This window comes from Lipotes vexillifer, unplaced genomic scaffold (assembly GCF_000442215.2).
Source record: "Lipotes vexillifer unplaced genomic scaffold, Lipotes_vexillifer_v1.1 scaffold1347, whole genome shotgun sequence".
Classification (NCBI taxonomy): domain Eukaryota; kingdom Metazoa; phylum Chordata; class Mammalia; order Artiodactyla; family Lipotidae; genus Lipotes; species Lipotes vexillifer.
Window position 1 is genome coordinate 470,756 of NW_006796201.1, and position 23,704 is coordinate 494,459.

At 55.3% G+C, this 23,704-nt stretch overlaps 1 protein-coding gene across 1 annotated transcript; it reads left to right on the top strand.

Moving 5' to 3' along the window:
* Positions 1 to 2,387: 2,387 nt before the first annotated feature.
* DRC7 (dynein regulatory complex subunit 7) lies at positions 2,388 to 20,776 on the top strand. Its single transcript, XM_007468296.1, has 17 exons — positions 2,388 to 2,593; positions 3,010 to 3,184; positions 4,226 to 4,351; positions 5,047 to 5,241; positions 6,950 to 7,105; positions 7,937 to 8,155; positions 10,918 to 11,046; positions 13,697 to 13,769; positions 14,637 to 14,765; positions 14,955 to 15,083; positions 16,171 to 16,391; positions 17,425 to 17,640; positions 18,348 to 18,458; positions 18,546 to 18,656; positions 19,539 to 19,733; positions 20,317 to 20,456; positions 20,550 to 20,776. The coding sequence occupies exons 1-17, from the start codon at positions 2,415 to 2,417 to the stop codon at positions 20,641 to 20,643; spliced, it is 2,598 nt and encodes an 865-aa protein (XP_007468358.1). The 5' UTR covers positions 2,388 to 2,414; the 3' UTR covers positions 20,644 to 20,776.
* The last annotated feature ends 2,928 nt before the right edge of the window (positions 20,777 to 23,704 follow it).

Here is a 23,704-nt window from a genome sequence, read left to right on the forward strand (position 1 = left end):
TTAGTAATGGCTGTGTTTGTCAATGGGCTCACAAACATTCCTGAAGTTTTAAAAATCAGCTCTTGCAAGCTGGCACAAGCTGGCTCCAGCCCACCACTGGCTGAGGGACATGCCACAGTGGGTCTTCTGGACCCAGACCTGAGTAGTGACAAAAGACTACATTTCCCACAAGCCTCCTCTCCCAGGACCGAAAGATGTTACCACGGAGACGAGCTAACAGATTGTACAGGCTGTCCTCAGAAGGGTGAGATGGGAGCAGGGGTCTGGGGTGGCTGGACCCTGCCTGGCAGCCTGGCAGGGGGAGGGCGTGGGTGCAGGTGGTAAGGGGACTTCTTCCATCTGGGGGGCTTTCAGCCGCAAACTTTCTGGGGAAGTTTTCAGCGTGCGTCGGGTGGGGGTGGGGCGGGGCGGAGGAGGAGGTTCCGGCTGGGGAGGAGGATCCAGGGAAGGGCTTCTGGGAGGGGAGAGCCTCTGGGCAGAGTTGGGGAAACCGTAAAGCAGGACTGCCTTCCCCGAACTACGCTGTAGCTGATGAGGCAGCCTGGTTTAAGGAATAAATATTGCAGGTTCTGGCCCAGCTCCACCTCTGATGACGGTGTTCTGTGACCTTGGGCTCAGGGCCCATCCTAGTGGCTGTCCCCCTCTGTCCACTGACACCTCGGCCTTCTCCCCTTCTGTGTCTTTCCTTACTCACCCTGTCTCCAACAAACCATCCCTTCTAGAACTTTCCCATCTCTTTAGGCCCTTAAGTGCATGGGTTTCAGAGCCAGAAATATACAGGTTCAAACCCCAGGTCTGCTACTTGCTCTGTGACCTTAGGCAGAGCACTTAACCTCTCTAGGCCTCGATTTTCTCCTCTGCAAAGTGGGTATTATAATTATATCTGCCCCATAGGGTCTGTAATGGAAAAAGTCAGTTCAGTCTCCCACCTTCTGTGTTTCTCCTTTACTACTCACACGGAACCCTTCACTTTTGACACTTCTGGTCACCAAATGTGTAGGTTTTTCCCCCACCAAGCAATTCTCCATGACACTAGCTGGGTGTCCTGCAACTGAACTCAATTCTGATACTACCTACTTGGAGATAGCGTCAGATCCCCCAGGTTAAGGGCTTAGTCCCACAAGCCTCTTCCCACCCCACTTCAGATGCCAATGGCAAGTAGTCGGTCCCCAGGTTACCCAAAACTTCTGTCCGGCTTGGCTACCATTTGGGGGTTCCCATGACTCCCTCCTCGGGTTCTGTTAGTTTGCTAGAGAGGCATACAGAACTCAGGGAAACAATTACATTTACCAGTTTATTAAAGGACTGGTAGAGGATACAAATGGACAGGTAGATGAAGAGATACACAAGGGAGAGGTCTGGGAAGGTCCTGAGAGCAGCAGCTTCTGTCCCTGTGGAGTTGGGATGTGTCATCCTCCCAGGACATCACCTTCCCAACCTGGAAACTCGCTGAATCCCCTACTATTGGGATTCTATGGAGGCTTCCTCATGTAGGCTTTGGTCAATTACTAATTCCATTTCCACTCTTCTCTCCTCTCTGAGGGATGGGGGAAGGGATGAAAACGCCAAGCTTCTAATCATGGCTTGGTCTTTCTGGTGACATATCCCCATCCAGGAGCCATCCAGGGGCTCACCCAGAGTTGCCGCAATAGGAAAAAAGATGCGTCTGGTGTTCTTATCACTTCAGAAATTACAAGGGGACTGGATCTTTGGTCCACCATAGTGAGGCTGGGCTCTGAAAAGGGCTTCCCTAGGGCACACAAGCACATATGGTATTTCAGTGTGTCCCGCCACACAAAGGTCCTCTACCCTGAGAGCTGACACAGGGCTTGGCCAGGAGAGTGAGGCTGTGTCACTCCCACCTGCCCCTTGTCCAGGTGCCTTAATGGCAGCCCCACTCTTGCCCTCTCTGTGTTCCAAGTTTGGTGATGTTACCTCTTTTTTTTTCTCTTCCTTACTATTATGAATAATTTTCTTTAAATTTAAACTTACTGGACTTCATAAATATATTTAATAGGAAACTTCATAATACTACAGTTATCCATCACCTGCCAGAAAGAGAAGGTCACTGGCAGAATAAATATACAGAAAACAAAGCAAGGTTAGTAAGCCTGAGCTACCTGCTCCTGCGCTGACAATAGCTCTCAGTCTGTGACCTGCGTTGTCAGATTTAAAGGGCAATTTGCAAATGTCAGAAATGTGTTACAGGTGTGCTAGCACCACGTGGAGATTTTCTCCTTGATGGAAAGGAAGTTTAGGAGGGACTTGCCTCCTCCGCGATCTAAACCACCTAAAACCTCCGCCCAGGGACACAGGTGATGTTGGTGGCTCCTTCCTGGTCTGAAGTCGGCCACTCAGAGTGCATTTATTCCTCCTACAGAGACCTCATCTCTAGACAGTTGGAGACACGGCAGATGGAGGTCCTGAAGGAGAAAGTGGAGGAGGAAGAGGAGGCCGAGCGGGCCGAGAGGGCCGAGAAAATGATGAGGCCATTGGAGGTGCAGAAGGAGGACACCACCAGGACGCAGGAGATGCTCAGAGACCTGGAGAGGAAGCTGTCGGAGATTGAGGTCTCCATCCCGGAAAAGCCCTCGTGAGTGCCGGGGGTGGGGAAGGTGGGGGCTTTGGCCCAGCAGCCCCAGGGAGAGTCAGACCAGGGCCGGGCAGCGGGAGAGCCGGGCAGAATGGTGGTACCTGGGCTGGGAGGCAGGACCAGGACATAGAAGGAGGTGGTTAGGAGTGAGGGCTGTGCTTTCAGGTTGCCTGGTCCAAGTCCCCACTCTGCCCCTCCCTAGCTGTGTGACCCTGGGCAAGTCACTCAAACTCTCCGTGCCTCATTTCCCTCATCTGTTTAAAAGGGCAGCTGATAAGAATGATACTTTCCTCCTAGGTAGTTGTGAGGATTTAATGAGGACGGGATAGAGCAAAGGCAGCTAAAGTGGATGGAGGGCTCCCTGTGTGCCAGGCCCAGCCTCACGCACACTGATGCCACCCCTCTTATGGACACAGGACTTTTACCAAGGATGCTATTGACACCTCCAAGCTGCCCCTTTCCTACCAAAGCAACACGCCCAAGGAGGAACACCTGTTGCAGGTGGCAGACAACTTCTCCCGTCAGTACAGCCACCTGTGCCCAGACCGCGTGCCCCTCTTCTTGTACCCAGTGAACGAGTGCAAAGTGCCTGTAAGACTGGGCAGGGCCAGGGGCTGGAGAGCAGAGGGTGGAGGGAGGTGGGCCAGGCACAGACCTCTCGTGGGTCAAAGCTTATATTTCAGGGGCAGCATATAAACTCAAATGTCCACAGGCCCCAGGAGGCCTGCTGTGAGTCACCCCTGGGGGCCTGTGGTGGCTTGGAGCCTGCACACCCTGCCTAAGGGGCAGCCAGACACGCAGTGCGGTCTCCGGCCCCCGAGGCCAGCCCTATGCAGGGAAAAGCCGAGAAATAAGACAAAATGGGCCAGGACCCAAGCACTGGCCTCCTTCCTTCCCGCCCTGTGACCCAGGGCACATCCCTGAGTCTCTCTGGGCCTCAGTTTCCCCACCTGTAGATGGCATGGCAGGGGATAAATCCAAGGGTTGCAAAGCAGCAGCCCATAGGCTGACAGGGACTCACAGACTGTTTTATCTGGCCCACCTGGTGATTTTTCACCCTGGTATTAGCTGCCAGCATTTGAAACTCAGCCATTCCCGTCCAGATCCCTAGTCCCCTCTTCTCTGGATCTGGTAACCCCAGGCCTGCATCCGCCCTGCTGCCATCAGTGGGATCTGCACCGGGGCTGCCCCTTAGGTGGGGCCTTCCTCAAATTCACAGGGAGACCCCAGAGGCCTGGCCCCCAGCCCCAGGGTGGTCGACAGACCCAGCTCTGCTACTGACGGTGAACCTGAGCAAGTCAGCTCACCTCGCAGAGCCTCGGCTTCCTCATCTGTCAGCGGGACCTGCCTCACAGGGCTGTTGGGGGATCGGGGAGGTGGTGCAGGTCTGGCGGCACCGAGTGGGGCGGTGATGATCACATCGCTGCACCCTGGACAGCACGGGGTTATTCTAGATCTGTGGAGAAGGGCCTTGAGGGATCCCTTCCTCCAACTCCCAAGGCACCGAGGAGGAGCCTGAGGCCAGAGAGCCGCCGCCCCCCTCGACCCCGAGGCTCCCGGCCTCCTGGGAGCACCATGGTCTCCTCCCAGGTGGAGCGCTCCCCCCAGGACCTGTGGTCTCTCCCTTTGCAGAAGTTCGTGAGCACGACCATCCGGCCCACACTGATGCCCTACCCTGAGCTCTACAACTGGGACACCTGCGCCCAGTTTGTCTCAGACTTCCTGTCTGCGGTGCCCTTGCCCGACCCCCTCAAGCCGGTAAACACCACCTGGGGCTGCCATGAGGCCTGAGATGGGCAGCCAGGCGGGTCGGGAGAAGGAGGCTTGGCCAGCCTCAGGACACAGCCCATGAGTCTGTCTGGGCAGAGAGAGCCGCTTGCCTGAGGTCACACAGCCAGCCTGGTCCCCGGGCTCCCACCTCTTGGGCTGCTTTAGCCTCTTTCTGCCTTCAGAATCTTCCTTTCAGGACTTCGGGAGGTGGGAAAGGAGAGAGAGGGGAGGGCCTGCTGCCCATGGTCCAGGGTCACATCTCTGGGCTTCTGACCAGCTCAATCTCATTAAGAATGGAGGGAGGGAGATGAGGCTGTGTACACGGTGGAGAACTGAAAAACAGAGAGAAAAGAAGGATGGAGGTAAAAGGTGAGGGTAACTCTGGAATAAAACCATAAAATGACCAATCAGAGAGCAACAGACCAGAGGCTTCTACATCCCAGATGGTCTTTCCCATCAGGAAGTCCATGGCCCCTTGCAATTATAGGCAAACCTGGATTGCACTTTATGGACATGGGATCTGTGGTTTTCACCCCATTCTTAGCAGGCTCCCTAACCTGACAAAGGGGAGGAGCCCTGCTGGGGCCCAGCCGGCCCCCTGGCCCCGTCGCCCAGCCCTTGCTGAGCAGGGAGGGCGGGTGGGGGCAACCGGGTGGCTATGCTGAGCAGCTCGCTGTGCCCAGCCCTCCTACCTGTACTCCCCGACCGTGGTGCTCAAGTACCAGGAGGGCAACTGCTTCGACTTCAGCACGCTGCTCTGCTCCATGCTCCTCGGCGCCGGCTACGATGCCTACTGCGTCTACGGCTATGGCTCACAGGACCTGTGCCACATGGACCTGACTCGGGAGGTGTGCCCACTCACCGTGAAGCCCAAGGAGGTACGGCCAGGCTTGTGCTGCCCTCAGCATCGCGCAAGACACGCCACCCTTAAAGCCACCTGTCCCTGCCGCTTCCGCCCCGGCTCCATCGCCAGGCAGCCCTTCAGGAGTTCATATTTCAAACCACTGATGGTTCCTCCATCTTTGGCATCTTAATACACACAGCCCATTTCTCCAAACTGGCTGCTCCTCTCCCCTTGTTGTAACTCAGTTTCGGCTACTGTGTTACCCGCATTTGTGAATGCCGTATGGCTGATATCTTAAGCCAAATTCTTCCAAATTTATCCTGTGCATTTGATAAAAATCCATCCAGCCATTTTCATATAAGGAAAATGCAGACAAACAGACAGACGTTTACTTCTTTTTATTTCCCCCTCCCAGGTAAAAAGGACCTCTTAACAGTACAAAATTCACCCGCCCTCCAGCAGCTGGTGGTTGTGTTTTCATATCAGTTGACTGAGAGCACCATAATGACCCGAGGCTGCTGTGAACACAACACTCTTAAGTGAATTTAACTGTGGGAATCATAAAAGCATCTCTCTGCATTTGGAAAATAGCCATACTACTGGCAGAAAATGCTTTTCATGAACTGGATTGATTCCAGGACTCTGTGATCAGGGTCAAGCCCCAGTGGGTGTCTGCAGCTCAGGGCAGAGGATCCAGGGGCCTGGGGCATCCGGCATGATGCACATGCACCTGTGTTACACCTGTGTGAGCACCTGGGGCCCCCGGGGCTGCAGTCTGGTGGAGAAGGAGGGGGAGGTACCAGGTGAGAGCCCTGCCTGCTCTCTCAGGGCCACCTCCCCAAGAAAGATGGAACAAAAAAGCTCCATCACTGCTTTTGGCTCCAAAGGCCTGAGAACTCACATACGGGCCTCTTAGCCCAAATTTTAATTATGACAATGATATCAATAGCTAATGGATGCTGAGAGCGTTCCAGTCTATAAAAAACTCACATGTCCATTGACTTGGTTGCTCCTCTCAATAGCGCTGCGTGGTAGGAATTATCACTTCTCTTTCACAGGTGAGTGTGTCGAGATGAAACAATTTTTGTGACTAAAGTCACATAGCTGGTAAATGGGGACCCGGGAGCTAAGGCCCAGTCTGTCTGACTCTAAACCATGGAGATTCACTATTTCTTCCTCATAATAGGCCTCCTTATGCAGCCTCTGTGGTGTCCTTTCCTGGACATTTTTCTTGCCGCCTAGCACACATTTGTATACACGTGCGTGCTCGTGTGCACACACACACACAAACGCACACACACAAAGGCTTTGTTCTCTTTCCTAGCCCAGTAAACTCTCACTTCAAGTCAACATATGAAATCCTGCAGTGACAAAATCTGGAAAATCTGACTCCGGGCAATTTGCCCCACTTTCTAGATCAGATCCAGATCGTAGCTAGTCTAGGCCGTGGGGAATGAAGAGGGGAAATCGCATTTCCTGAGCTCCTACCCGGATGGGCAGCTCAGACGGACATTTTCCTGTCTTTACTTGTCAGAATAACCCTGGGGAAAATGTTCTCATTATTCTCAGTGACTTTTACAGAAGAGCCCGTGGTTAGGGAAGTGGGAGGACTGGCCCATGGCCACAGGTCTGGAGCTGAGGCTCTTTCTACTTTCAGGGTCAGAAAGCCAGCAGGCTCCAGGAGCAGCTGTGCAGGCGGGCCACTAAGGGCTGCTGACCCTTTCTCTCTTGTTGGGTGACAGATGGTCAAGGAGGAGGAAAAGGCACCACCTAAGAAGTATGCCGTCAAACCGCCCAGGGACCTGACAAGCAGGTTCGAGTGGGAGCAGGAGATTAAAAGGCAGGAGGCAGTCAAGGCCGAGGAAGAGAGGCGGCTGAAGCAGGGGGAGCGCCTCGCGGTGGGTCCGCCATCCTCAGCCCTCAACCCTTGAACTCAGCTCCAGAGCGGGGGTTGCTGGGAATGGGGAAACAGACACGGGTCACGAAGGGTTGTGTTTATGGGCCCCCAGGTCCAAATCCCCTCCTCCAAGCTTCCACCACCCCCGATCTCTGCCCGGCCTAGTGGGAATCCCCAGGGTAGTCGGCCAGCTTCTGGTGACAGAGTTCTAACATCAGAGAACTCATTTTATGCTGTGCAGTTCTGGTGTCCTTGTTCAGACTCTCACTGAAGATTTACCTACATACGCTCTACATCCATTCTCCCATCCTTCCTTCCATCCATCCATCCTCCAATCTCTCCTTCTATCCACCCACACTCTCATCATCCCTCTCACCTATTTTTCCTCCCTCCCTTCTTTCCTTTCCTTCCATATAGTATTTATTGAGGGTCTACTCTGGTCCGGGCCCTGGGGATGCAATAATGAACATGGCACAGTGACCCTTTGCCCAAAGGGATGCAGACAATGAAGCCACATGGCGTCCCTCTATCTTTCTTTGGATGAAATCTCACCCAGAATCACAACATGGAAAGACAGTGAATCCCAGATACCCTAGAGCTCTAAAAGGTCAAGTTTGTAAACCACAGGTCGAGTCAGATCCTCCCATTTTATTGATAAGAAGATGGGTTCAGAGGTGGGGTGATGTCCTTAAGGTCGCAAAGCCAGCCAACAGTGCGGTGTGGATCAGCATTCAGTTCTCTCGCCAGTTCCCCAGCCCCAGGGAGATGTTTGGGCCCCTGATGGCCCCCTTCCCGTCCATCTGGCTCATGGTCACCCACCTTTTCCATGCAGGAGCAGGAGAGTGCAAAGACCGACCCCCTGCACGGCCTGCGGGTACACTCCTGGGTCCTGGTGTTGTCGGGGAAACGCGAGGTGCCTGAGAGCTTTTTCATTGACCCGTTCACTGCACGCAGCTACAGCACCCAAGACGACCACTTCCTGGGAATAGAGAGCCTCTGGAACCACAAGAACTACTGGATCAACATGCAGGACTGTTGGAACTGCTGCAAGGTGCTGGGCGGGGCCTGGGCGGGTGTGGCAGGCACAGTGGGTGAAGGCAGGTGTGACCTGTGGGGAGATCTGGCCACCAGGCCAGGAGGGCTTTGGACTTTCCCTGTAGCTGAGTGCCCAGGGCCCACTCCTTTGCCCATACATAATCGTTTCAATATGATTATTGTCGCTCTTTTGGTTTGTATATTCTTATAAAATGTGGATTGTTAGTTCATCTGATTTTTTTTAAATGTTGTATTGAAGCGCAATACACATGCAAGAAAGTGCACTCATCCTACACGTCCAGCTCAATGAATTTCCATACATATACATATGTATAAAAAACTCAGTGCCATTTACAGAAGTTGAAAATACGTGCACACAGTTGGAGGGAGGTTGTAACTGGATACCAGGGGACTTTCTGGGGTTCTGGACAATGTTCTATTTCTTGATCCGGGGGCAGGGAACCTGGGTGCACCCAATTTATGGAAATTCATCGAGCTGTATGCAAATCAAAAGAGAGACAGGCTCCAGGCACCAAGTCCTGTGCTCTTTTGTTATTTCCAAGGTCCTCCATTTACAACCAGGCCAGTTTCCCAAAGGTAGGTCCTGGGCCCCTCGCCCCCTATACCGAAGTGAACACCTCCGAGGGACTGCTGTCGCCCCCGTGTGGGAGGCGGGCAGATTTGATACACATTCAGATGCATCTGCCTTCAGCAAAGGAGACACAGCCAGCCCCCAGCCTCCCTGAGCCCCTGCGTCCAGGGTGGCTCGGTCCTCAACGACCTCACAGGGCTGTGGAAAATAACATTCGGTAGGTGCTTAGAATAATCCCATGCTGTTCAGTAAAGGTTAGCTAGCGTTACTGTCATTTTAGAGAAAGAACGTCTTCCTCACCACACAGATGGGGCAGAGCCCAGACCACCTCCCCCAGAGCCCAAGCTCGTAGCCGCCATGGTGGTCAGAGCCCTCTGAGGGATAACGGCCCTTCGCAGGCCGCTGCAGTCCTCCTTTGGCCCTCTTCTGGGTGGAAGTTCCTTCAGCCGCCCCCCAGCACACCCTGTACCAGTGCCAGGTGGAGGAAATTTATATCAGGGATAATAGAAGTTATGAGATGAAGATGGAAGGGTGGCCTGGTGGGAAAGTGAGGCCAGAGGGGCAGTACTGCATCACCAAGTGAGGGCACGAAGAAAGAGACCGTGACACTGGCTGTCACTTTTACTGCCCCATGAGCACAGGAGCGGTTGCTTTGTTCCTTCAAAGAACCTTGATTTTTTTTTTCTTCCTAATTTATTTTTTGGCCACGCCACGTGGCATGTGGGATCTTAGTTCCCTGACCACGGATTGAAACCGCGCCCCCGTCATTGGAAGCGCGGAGTCTTAATCACTGGACCTCCAGGGAAGTCCCCTTCAAAGAACCCTGAAATGGCGTTGGAGTGAGGCACCACTCAGAGACTGGGATGTCGTAGTTGTCCCTTCGTTTATGCTTTTCCTATAGAGATAGAACTTTAAGATAAAGCAGCAAAACATCTAACTACCGCTTACTACTTACAAAAATGATAGAATGGGGAATTCCCTGGCTGTCCAGTGGTTGGGACTCCGAGCTTTCATTACTGAGGGCCCGGGTTCAATCCCTGGTCGGGGAACTAAGATCCCACAAGCCCCACGGTGCAGCCAAAAAAAAAAAGTGACAGAATGGAGGACATGATTTTAAGAAATTCAAACGTCTGTGTAATTTGCGTCCTCTCCACGAAGCCTGGACTATCGGCTGTTAAATCTACAAGCAGTTCTTTCCCTCACTACCCTCCTCCCATCGTGTGCCCCTCCCACCTCCCAGCTGAGCCCTCCAGGACTCAGGACAGTGAGGACCGTAGCATCAGGACTGGCGTCAGGGGGGCTTCACGTTGAAACCATTGTGGGCAGCTTCCATCTTGGAGTTGGGAGCCGGGGCACACCACCCCGGGGAGGTAGACGGGGATATGGTGCTCCCCACCTGCTGGGAGTTATTTGGCAGGTGAGCCCAGGCTCAGGTGGGCTGGACTGAAAATAGGTGAAGGACCCACACCAGGGAAGAGCAATTCGCACTTCCCTCTTCTGCGTGCATGTCTAGTTCCCTTCCTGCTGGCACGGGGTGAGAACGATGAACCTGCCATTTCCCTGCCTGTACAATCTCTCTGGCTTGCGTTTGCCCTAAACACTGCCCGGGTGCCACTCTCCCCCGACAGTGTAGACTGACCTCCACATCCAGGCCATCCCAGGCCAGAGAGTTTCCGAGTCTCTCACAGAGACCAACACAGGAAGGGAGTCCCAGCCCCCCTGGGGCCTCGGTCTCCCTGTGGGAAAGAGGAGGGCAGGTGTGGACGCTCAGAGGCGGCCTGGAGCCACATTCTGTCCCCCTGAGACCCAGCCTGGTGCCTTCCCCCCCCCCCCCCCCCCTACCCCGCCCCTCTAGGTGGTCACAAACCACCAAGCTGATCTGATCTCCCTGTGCTATGCGGCTGCTTCCCACTAGCTATCTATTTTACATTTGGTAGTGTATATATGTCCATGCCACTCTCTCACTTTGTCACAGCTTACCCCCTGGGGCCTCGGTCTCCCTGTGGGAAAGAGGAGGGCAGGTGTGGACGCTCAGAGGCGGCCTGGAGCCACATTCTGTCCCCCTGAGACCCAGCCTGGTGCCTTCCCCCCCCCCCGCCCCCGGGCGTGGCAGTTCCCTGCCCCCCATGGAGCAGGAGGGGGCGTGGCGACTGTGGAGGGCTCTCAGCGATCCCCTCCTCCACCAGGACCTGGTCTTTGACCTGGGAGACCCTGTGAGGTGGGAGTACCTGCTCTTGGAGACCGACAAGCCTCTCCTGTCCCTGACTGAGGAGGAGGACGACGGGACGAACGATGACGATGATGCGGAAAATCTGGTGAGCCTCTGAGGGGTGGAGGCCGGGGAGTGGAGGGGACTTGACAACCTGTCTTGCTTCGGGCCAGCCTGACACATGTCCCCGCCACGTGTATGGGTATGGCGTGGGGGGCAGTCCACATAGACCAATTATAGATTCCTCAAAGCAGAAGGGCCTGGGCCATGCCCTCATTTTACAGATGGACAGACTGAGGCCCAGACAGGTCCAGTGACCTGCCCAGGACCCCCCAGTGGTGCAGGGGAGGGCTGGGACTTGCATTCAGGGGTTGCCCGGCACCTAGAGAACATGCCCCTTGGAGGAGGGCAATAAGACCCTCTCCACAAGCCAGGGGAGCCCCAGGTCCAGCCATTCCTCACATCCAGGCCTTTCCTGCGTGGTCACCATGATCCTCCACACACACTTTCTTGTCCATCCAGTCAGCCCTTCTGAAGGTCAATGGCCTGGTCATCTCTGATCTCCTAGTCAGGGGCCGTCAGACAGGTCTGCATGAGGCCCTGTGCGTGGAAGTCAGGGGTCCAGAGGCCTTCACTATTGGCTCTGACATCTTGGGCAAACTTCCTAACTGTTGGAAGCTTCAGTTTCAGCGTCTGCATGTGAAATGCGTGAGTGGGGTTGGTTACATTCATGGTAGTAATAAGTGATGTATTCATTTGCTAGAATTGCCAAAACAAAGTACCACAGACTGGGTGGCTTAAGCCATAGGAATTTGTTTTCTCACAGCCCTGGAGACTGGAAGTCAAGGTGTTGGCAGGGTTGGTTTCTCCTTGGCTTGTAGATGGTGCCTTCTCCCTGTGTCCTCAGCCTCTTCCCTCTGAGCGTGTCTGTTTTAATCTCCTCTTCTTATAAGGACACCAGTCGTATTGGATTAGGGCCCAACCTAATGACCTTAGTTTAACTTAATTACCTCTTTAAAGATCCTATCTCCAGGGACTTCCCTGGTGGCGCAGTGGTTAAGAATCCACCTGCCAATGCAGGGGACACGGGTATGAGCCCTGCTCCAGGAAGATCCCACATGCCGCGGAGCAGCTAAGCCCGTGTGCCACAACTGCTGAAGCCCGCGCACCTAGAGCCCGTGCTCCACAACAAGAGAGGCCACTGCAATGAGAAGCCTGTGCACCACAACGAAGAGTAGCCCCTGCTCTCTGCAACAGCCCACGCGCAGCAATGCTGCCAAAAATAAATGTTTATTAAAAAAAAAAAAAGAAAATAAAAGATCCTATCTCCAAATATAGTCACATTCTGGGGTGCTGGGTGTTAGGACATGTGAATTTTGAGGGGACACAATTCAGCCCATAGGTAACGTGCATATGCCCCTTTCTCAGTGCCAGTAGGTGCTTAACTTAAATTGTCTAAGTCTTCACAACTACCCAGCGAGGTGGGTACTAGTATTATCGTGTCCCATTTTACTGATAGGAAGACTTACACACAGAGGGGTGAAGTAAGCTACCCAAAGTTACACAGGCAGTAAGTGACAGAACTGGGATTTGAACCTGGGATTTGACAGTCTGGCTCCCAAGTCTGGGTTCTCAAAGGTGGTTCTGTTCTACCTCCTGGGACTGCTTGAGGACAAAGTGAGACCACTGGTGTGATGTGCTTGGCATAGCTGTGTAGACCCACCTGCACATGGTGTTGAGTGTTGCCAGCGTCCTCATGTCTGGAGACCAGAGGGCCTCCTCCCCTGTGCAGTAAATCCTGGGGCACTGGCGCCCCCTGCTGGCCTCAAAATGTGAACAGATTAGCTGAGCAGGCCTCAGAGGTCTGAGCAATTTGGTGGGGAGAAAAGTTTTACATTGAGAAAATTTTAGCCAAGTTTCTGTGGTTACCTAACCTGAGGACCATTTGTCTAGACCAGGCCTTATTTGCCAGATGGGGAAACTAGGCTCAAAAAGAAAAAAAAAAAATAAGGGCAGCCAGGCAGTGTCCCAAACCCTTATGTACATTTATCAGTCAATCCTCCCAAGGGGTTCAGTTTACAGCTAGAAAACTGAGGCTTAGGGGTCCTGGGCAAGTCCCTTAACTGCTTTGAGCCTCAGTTTGTTTGTTTGTTTGTTTAATTTTATTTATTTGTTTATGGCTGTGTTGGGTCTTCGTTTCTGTGCGAGGGCTTTCTCTCGTTGCAGCAAGTAGGGGCCACTCTTCATCACGGTGCGCGGGGCCTCTCACTATCGCGGCCTCTCTTGTTGCGGAGCACAGGCTCCAGACGCGCAGGCTCAGTAGTTGTGGCTCACGGGCCCAGTTGCTCCGCGGCATGTGTGAGCCTCCGAGACCAGGGCTCGAACCTGTGTCCCCTGCACTGGCAGGCAGACTCTCAACCACTGCGCCACCAGGGAAGCCCAAGCCTCAGTTTTAATGAAGGGCCTGTGGCTTTCCTCGTGCCTCTGTTGACAGAGGGAAGGTGGGGCATGCAGGGCAGGGTGTTGCTGTCCTCGCCGGGCACCAGGTGGGTACAGGGAGGAGCTGACTCCTCCTCTCCCCCCTGTCTCGGGTCAAGCCAGGTCAGAACTGCTCAAGACCTCTGGGCTCCCCTGGGGGAGCTGACGAGCCACCCCAGCTTGGTCGTGGGGGATGAGGCAGAGGCTCTGACCGTAACTTCGGCTCCACGGCCCAGCCCTGATCAGAACCACCACCCCACCCCCACTTCTCCCAAAAGGGCAAGGAGGATGAGGATAAGAGCTTCGACATGCCGTGCTCGTGGGTGGAGCAGATTGAGATCTCCCCAGAAGGTATTGCACTTTCACTCGTTTCCGGGCTTCTGGGGATGTCTGTGGCAACAACTAGACAGGGGGATACCAGCAGAGGCTGCCTTGGTCCCTCATTTCCACCCCCATGGCCTGCTTTCTGCTGCAACCTCTTCATTTCTTCCTTCTCAACATACGCACTCAGCTCTGCAGCCTGGGGCCTGACCCCAGTCTGGCATACAGGACAGGGCTCAGTTAACCCACCCAGGATGATGGCGTGTGGCCGGTGATGGAGGACCAAGGACCAGGACACAGCCGTCCCCATCCCTCACCCCACTCTGCCAGGAGGAGACTGTGCACAGTACCCAGAGGGCACAGGGGGTCTCAGGACTAAAAAGGGGCAGGCAGGGAAAGCAGGGGGACAGGCACGCTTGTGCCCCATGCCAACCTCTGCTGGCTGCTGAGGTTCCCGTGTGGGAGTGCCTAGACCCACGGGTCTAGGCCCAGGCCATCCCAACAGGGTAGGAAGGGCTAAAGAGGCTGTCATGGGAACCCAGGGGGTTGGAGGCTGGGGTGGGGGGCAGAAAGGGCTTCTGCGAGGAGAGGTCATGGGAGCTAAGTTTTAAGGGATCAGAAGAAGTCAGCCCAGTAAGGGCAGGCGGGGATGGTGTTTCCAGCCAAGGCCCGGCAGTGAGAGCGCGGTGTGGTCAGGCTCAAGCTGCGATCTCCTCCAGGGCAGGAGCCACCTCTGGCGGCTCTTCCTGTGCCTCCATGGAGCAGGTTTGAGGGCTGGAGGAGCCTTGCAGACAGCACAGTGCACAGAGGCTGACGAGTGGCTGGGGGGCTGGGGGAGCTGGCCCTCCCTTCCCCCGATCTGGGGAGGAGCGACCCCAGCCCACTCTGTGTCTGCAGCGTTCGAGACCCGCTGCCCAAACGGGAAGAAGGTGATGCAGTACAAGAGGGCAAGGCTGGAGAAGTGGGCCCCGCACCTCGACAACAGCGGCCTCGTGCGCCGCCTCACCACCTATGAGGACTTGGAGTGTAAGGGGGCTGCCCTGGCTGCGGGGAGCAGGAGAGCTGGGTCCCCCAACATGCCACGTGACCTCGGTCATGTCACTGCCCCTCTCTTGGTGTGAATGCGGGCCCTGCTGGCCTCCGTGTGCTGGGAGCGGTGGGATGGAGGCTGAGGGAGCTGGCCTGGCTGCTTCAAGCACGCATTGGGGCCTACAGGTACCAAGACTTTGGAGATCAAGGAGTGGTTCCAGAACCGGGAGGATATGCTGGAGCTGAAGCACATAAACAAGGTCACGGGCCTGAACATCGACTACTTCAAGCCGGGCCACCCCCAGGCTCTGCGTGGTGCGTAGACCCCACTGCTAGGCCAGCTAGGTGCCCAGGATGGGGGCCTCACGTGCTCCTTAGAGCAGCCTCCATGCAGCTGGCATGTAGTGGGAGGAACCAGTATCCACGTATTGACAGGGTTCTTGGGCGGCAAGCAACAGAAAGGGCCTCTGCCTCCCTAGGCAAAGCAGACACGTGGGAGGTAAGGGGAAACACAGAAAATCCGAGGAAACGTTGACAGGGTTCTTCCAGGAAAGGCAAAGCAGGGCCGCAGCCTATGCTGTGGCTGGGATCGGGCACCCAGTGGGGGCCACATTTACAGGGGTTAGGATGCTGAGCAAGAAAACTGACAAGTGTCCCCACAAGACTGATGCAGAGGGCAGAAGTATGGAGGTGCAGACACGGCCATGAGCCCAGGAGGCTGGGAAGGGAGGGAAGAACACGTCCTGGGAATTAACAACCTGATCCAAGAATTCACAAAAGAAAAACATAGGGTCAATATACATCTAAAAAACATGACCAAACCTGCTTGGTGGTTGAAATTTTAAAAAAAGAAAGAAAGAAAGAAAGAAAGAAAGAAAGAGAGAGAGAGAGAGAGAGAGAGAGAGAGGGAGGGAGGGAGGGAGGGAGGGAGGGAGGAAGGAAGGAAGGAAGGAAGGAAGGAAGGAAGGAAGGAAGGAAGGAAGGAAGGAACTAAATCAATAAGGGACCATCTTACAACCCTTATGTTGGCAAAGATGAAAAAGAAATGGTCCTACCAGGTGTGAGCAAGTGAATCCCTGTCACTGCTGGTATGACAGCAAACTGGCGCAACTTTTCTGGAGAGCAGTTGGGCAAACAATCAATAATAGCTTTAAAATATGTAGGCTTTTTGACCTGCAGTTCTACCGCTCAGCAAATAGCAGGCAAGGACAAAAAATGCAAACTGCAGACGTTCATCATGGTGTTGATCATAGCAAAAAAGTCGGAAGCAGCCTGAATACCCAGCACTAGGGCACTGGTTACATACTAACGCTCCTCCCTGGGGCCGGGGGCCAGGTTATCAAGCCAGGGGCCAGAGCTCCTAGTGCTCAGCCAGCCCTCTCCACGGCCCCTCCCCCGGCAGCGCACTCATACACGTCCATGCAACCCGAGATGGACCGCGTCATGGAGTTTTATGAAACTGCCCGCGTGGACGGCCTGATCAAACGGGAGGAGACGCCCAGGACAATGACGGAGCACTACCAAGGGCGGCCCGACCTCCTCTCCTACCGCCATGTCAATTTCGGGCCCCGGATCAAGAAGTTGGCTCTGAACAGTGCAGAGTCAAACCCCCGGCCCGTGGTGGTGAGCACTCGCTGGGACTGGGGACAGGGTGCCCGCCCCCTCTGGTGGGCCAAGATTACCCCTGGAGGGGTACAGCCCTGGCTCCCTCTGGGGAAACTTCTTTACTGAGCGACCTTTCCAGTTTTACCAAACACACAGTCTCAGGTCTGTCCGATGCCAGACAGTGCCCTCAGCCACTGGGCCAGGGAGGTATTATTTCCTTACTGTTATAAAAAATACACACGCGTGGGCTTCCCTGGTGGCACAGTGGTTGAGGGTCCGCCTGCCGATGCGGGGGACACGGGTTCGTGCCCCGGTCCGGGAGGATCCCACGTGCCGCGGAGCAGCTGGGCCCGTGAGCCACGGCCACTGAGCCTGCGCGTCCCGAGCCTGTGCTCCGCAACGGGAGAGGCCGCAGCAGTGAGAGGCCCGCGTACCGCAAAAAAACAAAAAACAAAAAAACCCCGCACTCCTGACTAAACATTTAGAAAACATGTAAAAATGTAAAAAGTAAAAATATCTCAGAATGCCAACTCTCAGATATTACCACATATTAGTAGGTTTGGTTTTGAGAATCTTTTCTAACTTAAGATTTATATGTGTGTGTGTGTGTGTGTGTGTGTGTGTGTGTGTGTGTGTGTGTGTGTAGGTAGGTAGAATTCCTGTATCACCCTCTTAACATTAAAATGTGAGATTTTTTCTCCATATCACTACAAATTATTTGCAACCTATGTTTAATGTCTGAATAGCAAAGAAGCTCTTTCTAGCAGTAAGGGATGTCTAGCTATAGAGCAGGCTGCCTGGAAAGGTGGTGAGCTCCCCATCTTGTGGAGGAAGCTAGACAAGAAATCCAGCACCATCCAGGGCTGGAGTGGCCAGACACCGAGAACCCCTGGGGCCTTGAGATCCATTGTTTAGCGGGGAGGGGCTGTTCCACATGACCACCCAAATGACCCCAGACCCCAGCATCCCTGAGTGTCCTTTGCTGCTGTCGTCGGGTCAGGCACAGAAATCCCTTCCCATCTCCCATTCTACGCACGTTCTGGCCTGCCAGAAAATCACAGAGCGATTCTTCCGCAACCCTGTGAAGCCTGCTGATGAAGACGTGGCAGAGCGCGTGTTTCTGATCCTGGATGAGCGCATCCAGCTGCGCTACCACTGCCGTGAGGACCACCTCACAGCCTCCAAGTGTGAGTTCCTGTGGCGCACGGAGGGGGACAGCAAGGGCAACAAGATCATCATGACGCCTGACATGTGTCTCAGCTTTGAGGTGCGCCTGGGGGCCGTGGCGGGCAGGGGCAGGTCGGGGTGGGGTGAGGAGAGAGCCCTGGGGCCCTCTGTCCTGTCCCAGCAACTTGGGAGAACTGGGATAGAAATTCATCTCTGCCCCTTGGGAAAATCAAGGGCTCCCATGTGGGGTACTTCTCTTTGAACGCCTCTGAAAATCTTCCTCTTTTCCACCAAGAAAGACAACCCAGCTGGCCTCCACTACTCATTGTCCCTGCCCCCCAGTCCTGGGCGAGAGCAGATCCTGGGACCAAGGCTGGAGTAGATCTCACCAGCTCCACGGGGCTGGTTTTCCTGGTTCAGATTCTCACTCTCCTGGCACATTCCTTAGCCCCTCTGAGTCTCCAGTCCCTCTTTTATTATTAGCTGTGTTTTTATAGATGAAGAAACAGGCCCAGGGAAGGGAATTCCCTGGCAGTCCCAGTGGTTAGGATGCTGCGCTTCCACTGCTGGGGGTACAGATTCGATCCCTGGTCGGGGAACTAAGATCCCTCATGCCACGGCACAAAAAAAAAACAAAAGAAAAGAAAAGAAAGAAAGAAACAGGCCCGGAGAGGTTAAGCAACTTCCTTGAGGTTGCACAGCTAGAAAATGGCAGGGGAAGATTTGAACCCAGGAGGTCTGGCTCCAGAATCTGCCTACAACCCCAGCCATTGCTGCTTCTCCATGTCACTGTGGTGCGTGTTCCAGGTGGAGCCCATGGAGCACACCAAGAAGCTTCTCTACCAGTACGAGGCCATGATGAAGCTGAAGAACGAGGAGAAGTTGGCCAGGCATCAGGCTTGGGAGTCAGAGCTGGAGGTCGGGTCCCAAGGGAGAGTGGGCAGATGGGAGGTGGCAGGGGTGGGGGTGTGTCTTCACCACGTCCGCCCCCACTTCCCAATTCAGGTGCTGGAGATCCTGAAGCTTCGGGAGGAACAGGAGGAGGCGCATGTGCTGACCATCTCCATCTATGACACCAAGCGCAACGAGAAGAGCAAGGAGTATCGGGAGGCCATGGTGAGCCTCGCTCCCTGGCCCAGGCCCTGGCTTTCCCTGACCCCTCCCCCAGCCACACTCCCTCGCCTCCAGGGTGCTGAGGATGATCAGGGATTCTTCCAGAAAGCCCTTTATAGGGGAGGAAGTTATCGACACCATGGTGGTCGTCCTTGCTGCTGAGCTGACCATTTCCATGGGTCACCCCAAAGAGCACTCAGGATGCAAGCCAGGTCTCCCCCACTTCCAGGGGCTGTGGCCAAGCCAAGACCTCTACTGCACGAGGAAAGAATGAAATTTGTGTGCCCACCTCCACCTGGGGCTCTCCTCGAGGTCACGACCTGGGCCAGTAGCCCTCACGAGCTGACTCTGGCCTCAGGCCTGAGTTATCCGACCCCTGCGCATAGGGCGTTCACGTTACCGCCTCAGGTTGCAAGACCCAGCTTGGTTTTCGAGGCCAGCTTCTAAATCCCCTTCACTAACCAATTGGTTGAGGTTGGCGAGATAGGACAGGGCATCAGATGTCTGGTTCTCAGACTCTCAGGGCTGGGCATCAGCCCCCACATCTCCAACTTCACTGGCCCCTGGCTGCCAACACAGGACATAGATAAGGCCCCAGGTGGAAGAGAAAAAGGGACTCACCAGCAGTTTTTGATTTAACATCATTAAAAACCACTCTTTATTACCATTTACTGAGCAAGCATCTGCTGAGTGTTGGGTATGTTCTGGGGCTCAAGTAGAGACACGTGAATTCACGTAAGACACGAGAGTTGGCTGTTACCAATAATCGCGTCTACAAGAGACAGCACAGGCCCCTCTGAGGCCTCAAGCACTTCAGGGTTTGAGGCCTGGTTTTGTGCGGTCACGTTGATGAAGAGGACCCCCCCCCCGGCCCCCTCTCCACAGGAGCGCGTGATGCACGAGGAGCACCTTTGGCAGGCGGAGGCCCAGCTGGACTACCTGGCCCCGTTTCTGGCACAGCTCCCACCGGGAGAGAAGCTGACGCGCTGGCAGGCCGTGCGCCTCAAGGATGAGTGCCTCAGTGACTTCAAGCAGCGGCTCATCGACAAGGCCAACCTCATCCAGGCCCGGTTTGAAAAGGTGCAGCCAGGGCCCTGGCAGGGGAGGGGACCTCAGCATCCTCAACCAGAAAATGGGCCCAGGGCTGTTTGCTCACCATCTCACAGACTTGTGAGGGAATAATCGGGGCAGGAGGATGTCAGTGCTTGGGGTGTCCAAATGACCGAGTTGTCCTTCCTCACACTTGTTCATTGGGTGGAAGGGAGGGAGGGAGGGAGAGAGCAGTGGGTGGATGGATGGAGCCCTATAACAGCTCCTAGTCCTTGACCCATTTCTGTTGGTCAGGTACACACCACGCAGTTCCCATGCATTCTCTTAACTTAAGCTTCACAAAGAGCTCTGTGGTGGGGGGGGCGGGGGTTTGCAGACAACAAATTGGAAGGTCTGAAAATGTACCTTGACCAGAGTCACATGACTGTCAGTCTTGACCCCTGCTCTAACCTCGTGGACATGATATCCCTCTAAACAAGACCCCAGTGGCTCCAGGCCTGTGCTTCTCTGGCTCCTGTCAGTAGGGGTAGTGGGTCCGACCCTTGTAGGGAGTTCAGCCTGCAGCCTAAGAGTCAGTTGTCATCAGCCCTCCTGCTCTCCCCGGTGACCACAGGAGACCCAGGAGCTGCAGCAGCAGCAGCAGTGGTATCAGGAGAACCAGGTGACCCTGACGCCCGAGGATGAAGACTTGTACCTGAGTTACTGCTCTCAGGCCATGTTCCGCATCCGCGTCCTGGAGCAGCGGCTCAATCGGTGAGGAGACGGAGGAGCTGAGAGGACCCACTAGGAGCCTTGAGCACTAGCTTTGTAAGCCTTCACCACCTCTCGTTCCTCCCCTGATTTCAGACACAAGGAGCTGGCCCCACTGAAGTACCGGGCTCTGGAGGAAAAGCTCTACAAGGACCCACGCCTGGTGGAGTTACTGCAAGTCTTTGTTTGATGCTTCTCAGTCCCCACACCTGTGGTCCTTTGCCCCTCCTGAGGCCTCAGTGAAGCTGCCAGAGAAAGCAACCTCCCCCAAAGCCTGGCCCACGTGCTCCCTATGCCCAGCTAATGACCATCCACTTGGGCACCTGGCTTTGCTGCCACACCACCTCCCTGCAGCCATCTGTTCCTGCTGCTTCTGATTTTCCTGTAAATAAAGACTTGTAATTTGCCATTTGTACCTCATGGTTCACAGGCCCCAGCACCAGCCTTTTTCTCCTTCCCTTCTTTATCTATGGCCTGGGACCACCTTTACAAGGCTTATTTAATACAGCAATGCCATCCCCATTTCACAGATGGCTAATTAGTGGCTGATAAGAAGAGGCGCTGGGATCCAGTCCCTTGCAGTCTAGAGTCAAGACCCCAAGTTCTGGGGCACACACCTTGGGCTTGCCATTCCCACTCTGTGAGCTGGGCCACCCTAGCCGTGGTGGTGGTGGTGGTGGTGGTGGTGGTGGTGTTGGCGGTGGCGGTGGCGGTGGCGGTGGCGGTGGGTATGCGATGACCCTCATTTTGCAGACAAGAAATTGGAAGCTCTGAAAATACACCTTGTCCAGAGTATGTGTCTCAGTCTTAACCCCAGCTCTGACCTCATGGGCATGATATCCCTCTAAACATGGTTCCAGTGGCTCCCTCCCAAGACATTTTTGTGACCCCTGCCTCTGTTCCTCTGGCTTCCGTGGGTAGCGGCCCCAATTCACGGCGGGTCACGACCCTTCCCTCAGCCCACTCCACCCACGAGTCCCAAACGAAGTCGGCCTTTCTCGGGTTCCAGGTTGGTGGTCCGCCTAAGGGTTCAGCCGACTCATCCATTCATTGAGGCCGAGGCCGTAGGGGCTTCCCTCCAGGGCTCCACGACTGACTCGGACCCGGAATCAGACTCCGTTTTCCTCTACGCCTCCTGTGGGGGATTCAAGCCGGCGTCCGAGCCAGGGAGGGGCGGCAAAGTCTTCAGAGCACGGAAACACCGCCCAGGAGCAAAGGTAAGAAATAGGAATTACCGCAAAGTGCTGACTAAGGCCTCGTCCCCCCTTCGCTCCAATTCCAGATGGAAGGTCCGAGGCGTCACGCTGCTCCCGAGGTCCCCTTCCCATTGGCTATCCTGGAATTGGTTTGCTAATAATGCGGACGCTGATTGGTCAATCCGGGACGGTTGCTAAAGGGATTGGCGCAGCAGCCCTTGGAGGGCGTCTCAAATTTTGAAAATGCAAACTAGGTTCGCGGAAGAGATGGAAAGGGGAGGACAGAGAAATCTTGAGGCGGAGGCGGGATCAAGGACACGGCAGCTCGCATTGGTTCATTAGAGGCCGAGGGGCGGCTCTTGAACACTCCTTCCTCGTGATTAGTCCAATTCAGGAAAAGGGGGAGGGCACTAAGGAAAAGCGGCAGGAGCGCCTGCTTCTATTGGTCAATCCCGGAGGGGGTTGGGGCGCTCGCGGCGGCTGATTGGTGCGGGAGGTGAGGAAGGCGAGGCTCTGAGCCGGAGGTTTTGTTGTGAGGGTCGGTTGTCAAGCAGCGGCCAATCAGACCAGGGGATGGAGGCAAGTGGGGGTCGCGCCTGGAGCGGAGCCTCGGCCTCCCGAGCCGCAGCTGCAGGTGGAGTGGACGCGGGGCCGAGGGGGCGAGGAAGCGAGGGGAGGATGAGCCCGGGGCTGGGCTGAGCCAGGCGGGACCGGGACAGGCTGCGGCGGAGAGGGCTCTGGGCGGAGGGAGGCTGGAGCCTGTGCCCCGTAAGCTGAGAGGAGTGGGAGGATTAGGCGAGGCCGAGAGACCAGCCCCAGCTTCGGGAGGGGTGGGACCGGCGCGGAGGCCTGAGGGGAAAAACCAGGGAGGCCGGAAGCAGAGCCGGGGGTCTAGCAGGAGGAGGGGTGATGAATAGGGACACAAGAAGCAAGAGAGTGAATGAATGGGGATACTGTTAGCGCAGAGGAAAGGGGGAGAAAAGAGGGTCTGGCGAGGCAGGGGCCAAGTTAGGGAGCCCAGGAGACAGGATGTGCACGCATGGGGGCACACAGGCGGCAGAGAGAAGGAGGAGTGAATGGAGGACTAGAGAGTCAGAACTGGGTAACCCAGGAGAAAGGGGAGGGCGAGGATAGGGTTCGTGGGAGAGAGGCTTGGAGGAAGGGGATAGGAGGCTCCATGAGGTCGCCTTTTAGAGTTGAAGAGTCATACCGACTCACGACCAGACTGGAGGCCTAGTTCCCAGCACTGTCCTTGGGAATTGCAGGGACCCGGTGTAACAGTTCCCTTGATACGAACTGGACCCCTAGGGCCCTTTTTGAGGCTCTCCCCAGAGAAGACTTCAATGCCTATCTCTAGGGTGCCTGTGATGGGCCCCTAAACTTAGCCTCTGACTCCGCCCCCTTCCCATATGTCAGACAAACAGTGACTCCCAGCAATCTGTCTGAACTGCAGACATGTGGTCTTCCCCGCCCCACCGCAGCTGCTGCATTTCAGGCAGCCAGCTTCCTGGAACAGAGCCGCCTCCCATCATCCTGGCCAATGGGAGGACCTTCTTTTTCCCTGTGTTCCAAGTCACCCTGCCTGAGGTACCCCCCTGTCCAGATTCTCAAACCCAGTTTGCAGCGCATCTCTTGGCTCTGGTGGCTTTGGTGGGTGTTTGTCTTTATCAAGTGGCCTTGGTCATCCAGGGAGCTGCATGTGCAGGTCTGCAAACCCAGGGACCCCCTGAGCTCCCCGTGAGTGTTTGCTAACAAGCCATCACCTCTGTTTGTGTTCCAGCCCAGTGTTGAGCTGAGATGGCTCAAGCCTGACATTCCATGACCCAGGATCCCAACAGTCATACACGGGGTGCTGCTGTGGATGATTTAAAACCACGAGGTGGTCTGGGGCTGGGAGACGAAGCATTCCCTCTGCCTGGATGTGTGGAAACTCCCTGCCAACTTGATTGGCGGATCTGGGGGGGGGGGGGGCACCCCCCCCCCCCTGCCAATGCAGGGGACACGGGTTCGTGCCCCAGTCCGGGAAGATCCCACATGCCGCGGAGCGGCTAGGCC

Coding starts and splice junctions, on each gene's coding strand:
- DRC7 (XM_007468296.1), top strand. CDS start 2,415: ATGGAGGTCCTGAAGGAGAAAGTGGAGGAGGAAGAGGAGGCCGAGCGG. Junction 13,770..14,636: donor GATTGAGATCTCCCCAGAAG/GTATTGCACTTT, acceptor CTGTGTCTGCAG/CGTTCGAGACCCGCTGCCCA. Junction 17,641..18,347: donor ACATGTGTCTCAGCTTTGAG/GTGCGCCTGGGG, acceptor TGCGTGTTCCAG/GTGGAGCCCATGGAGCACAC.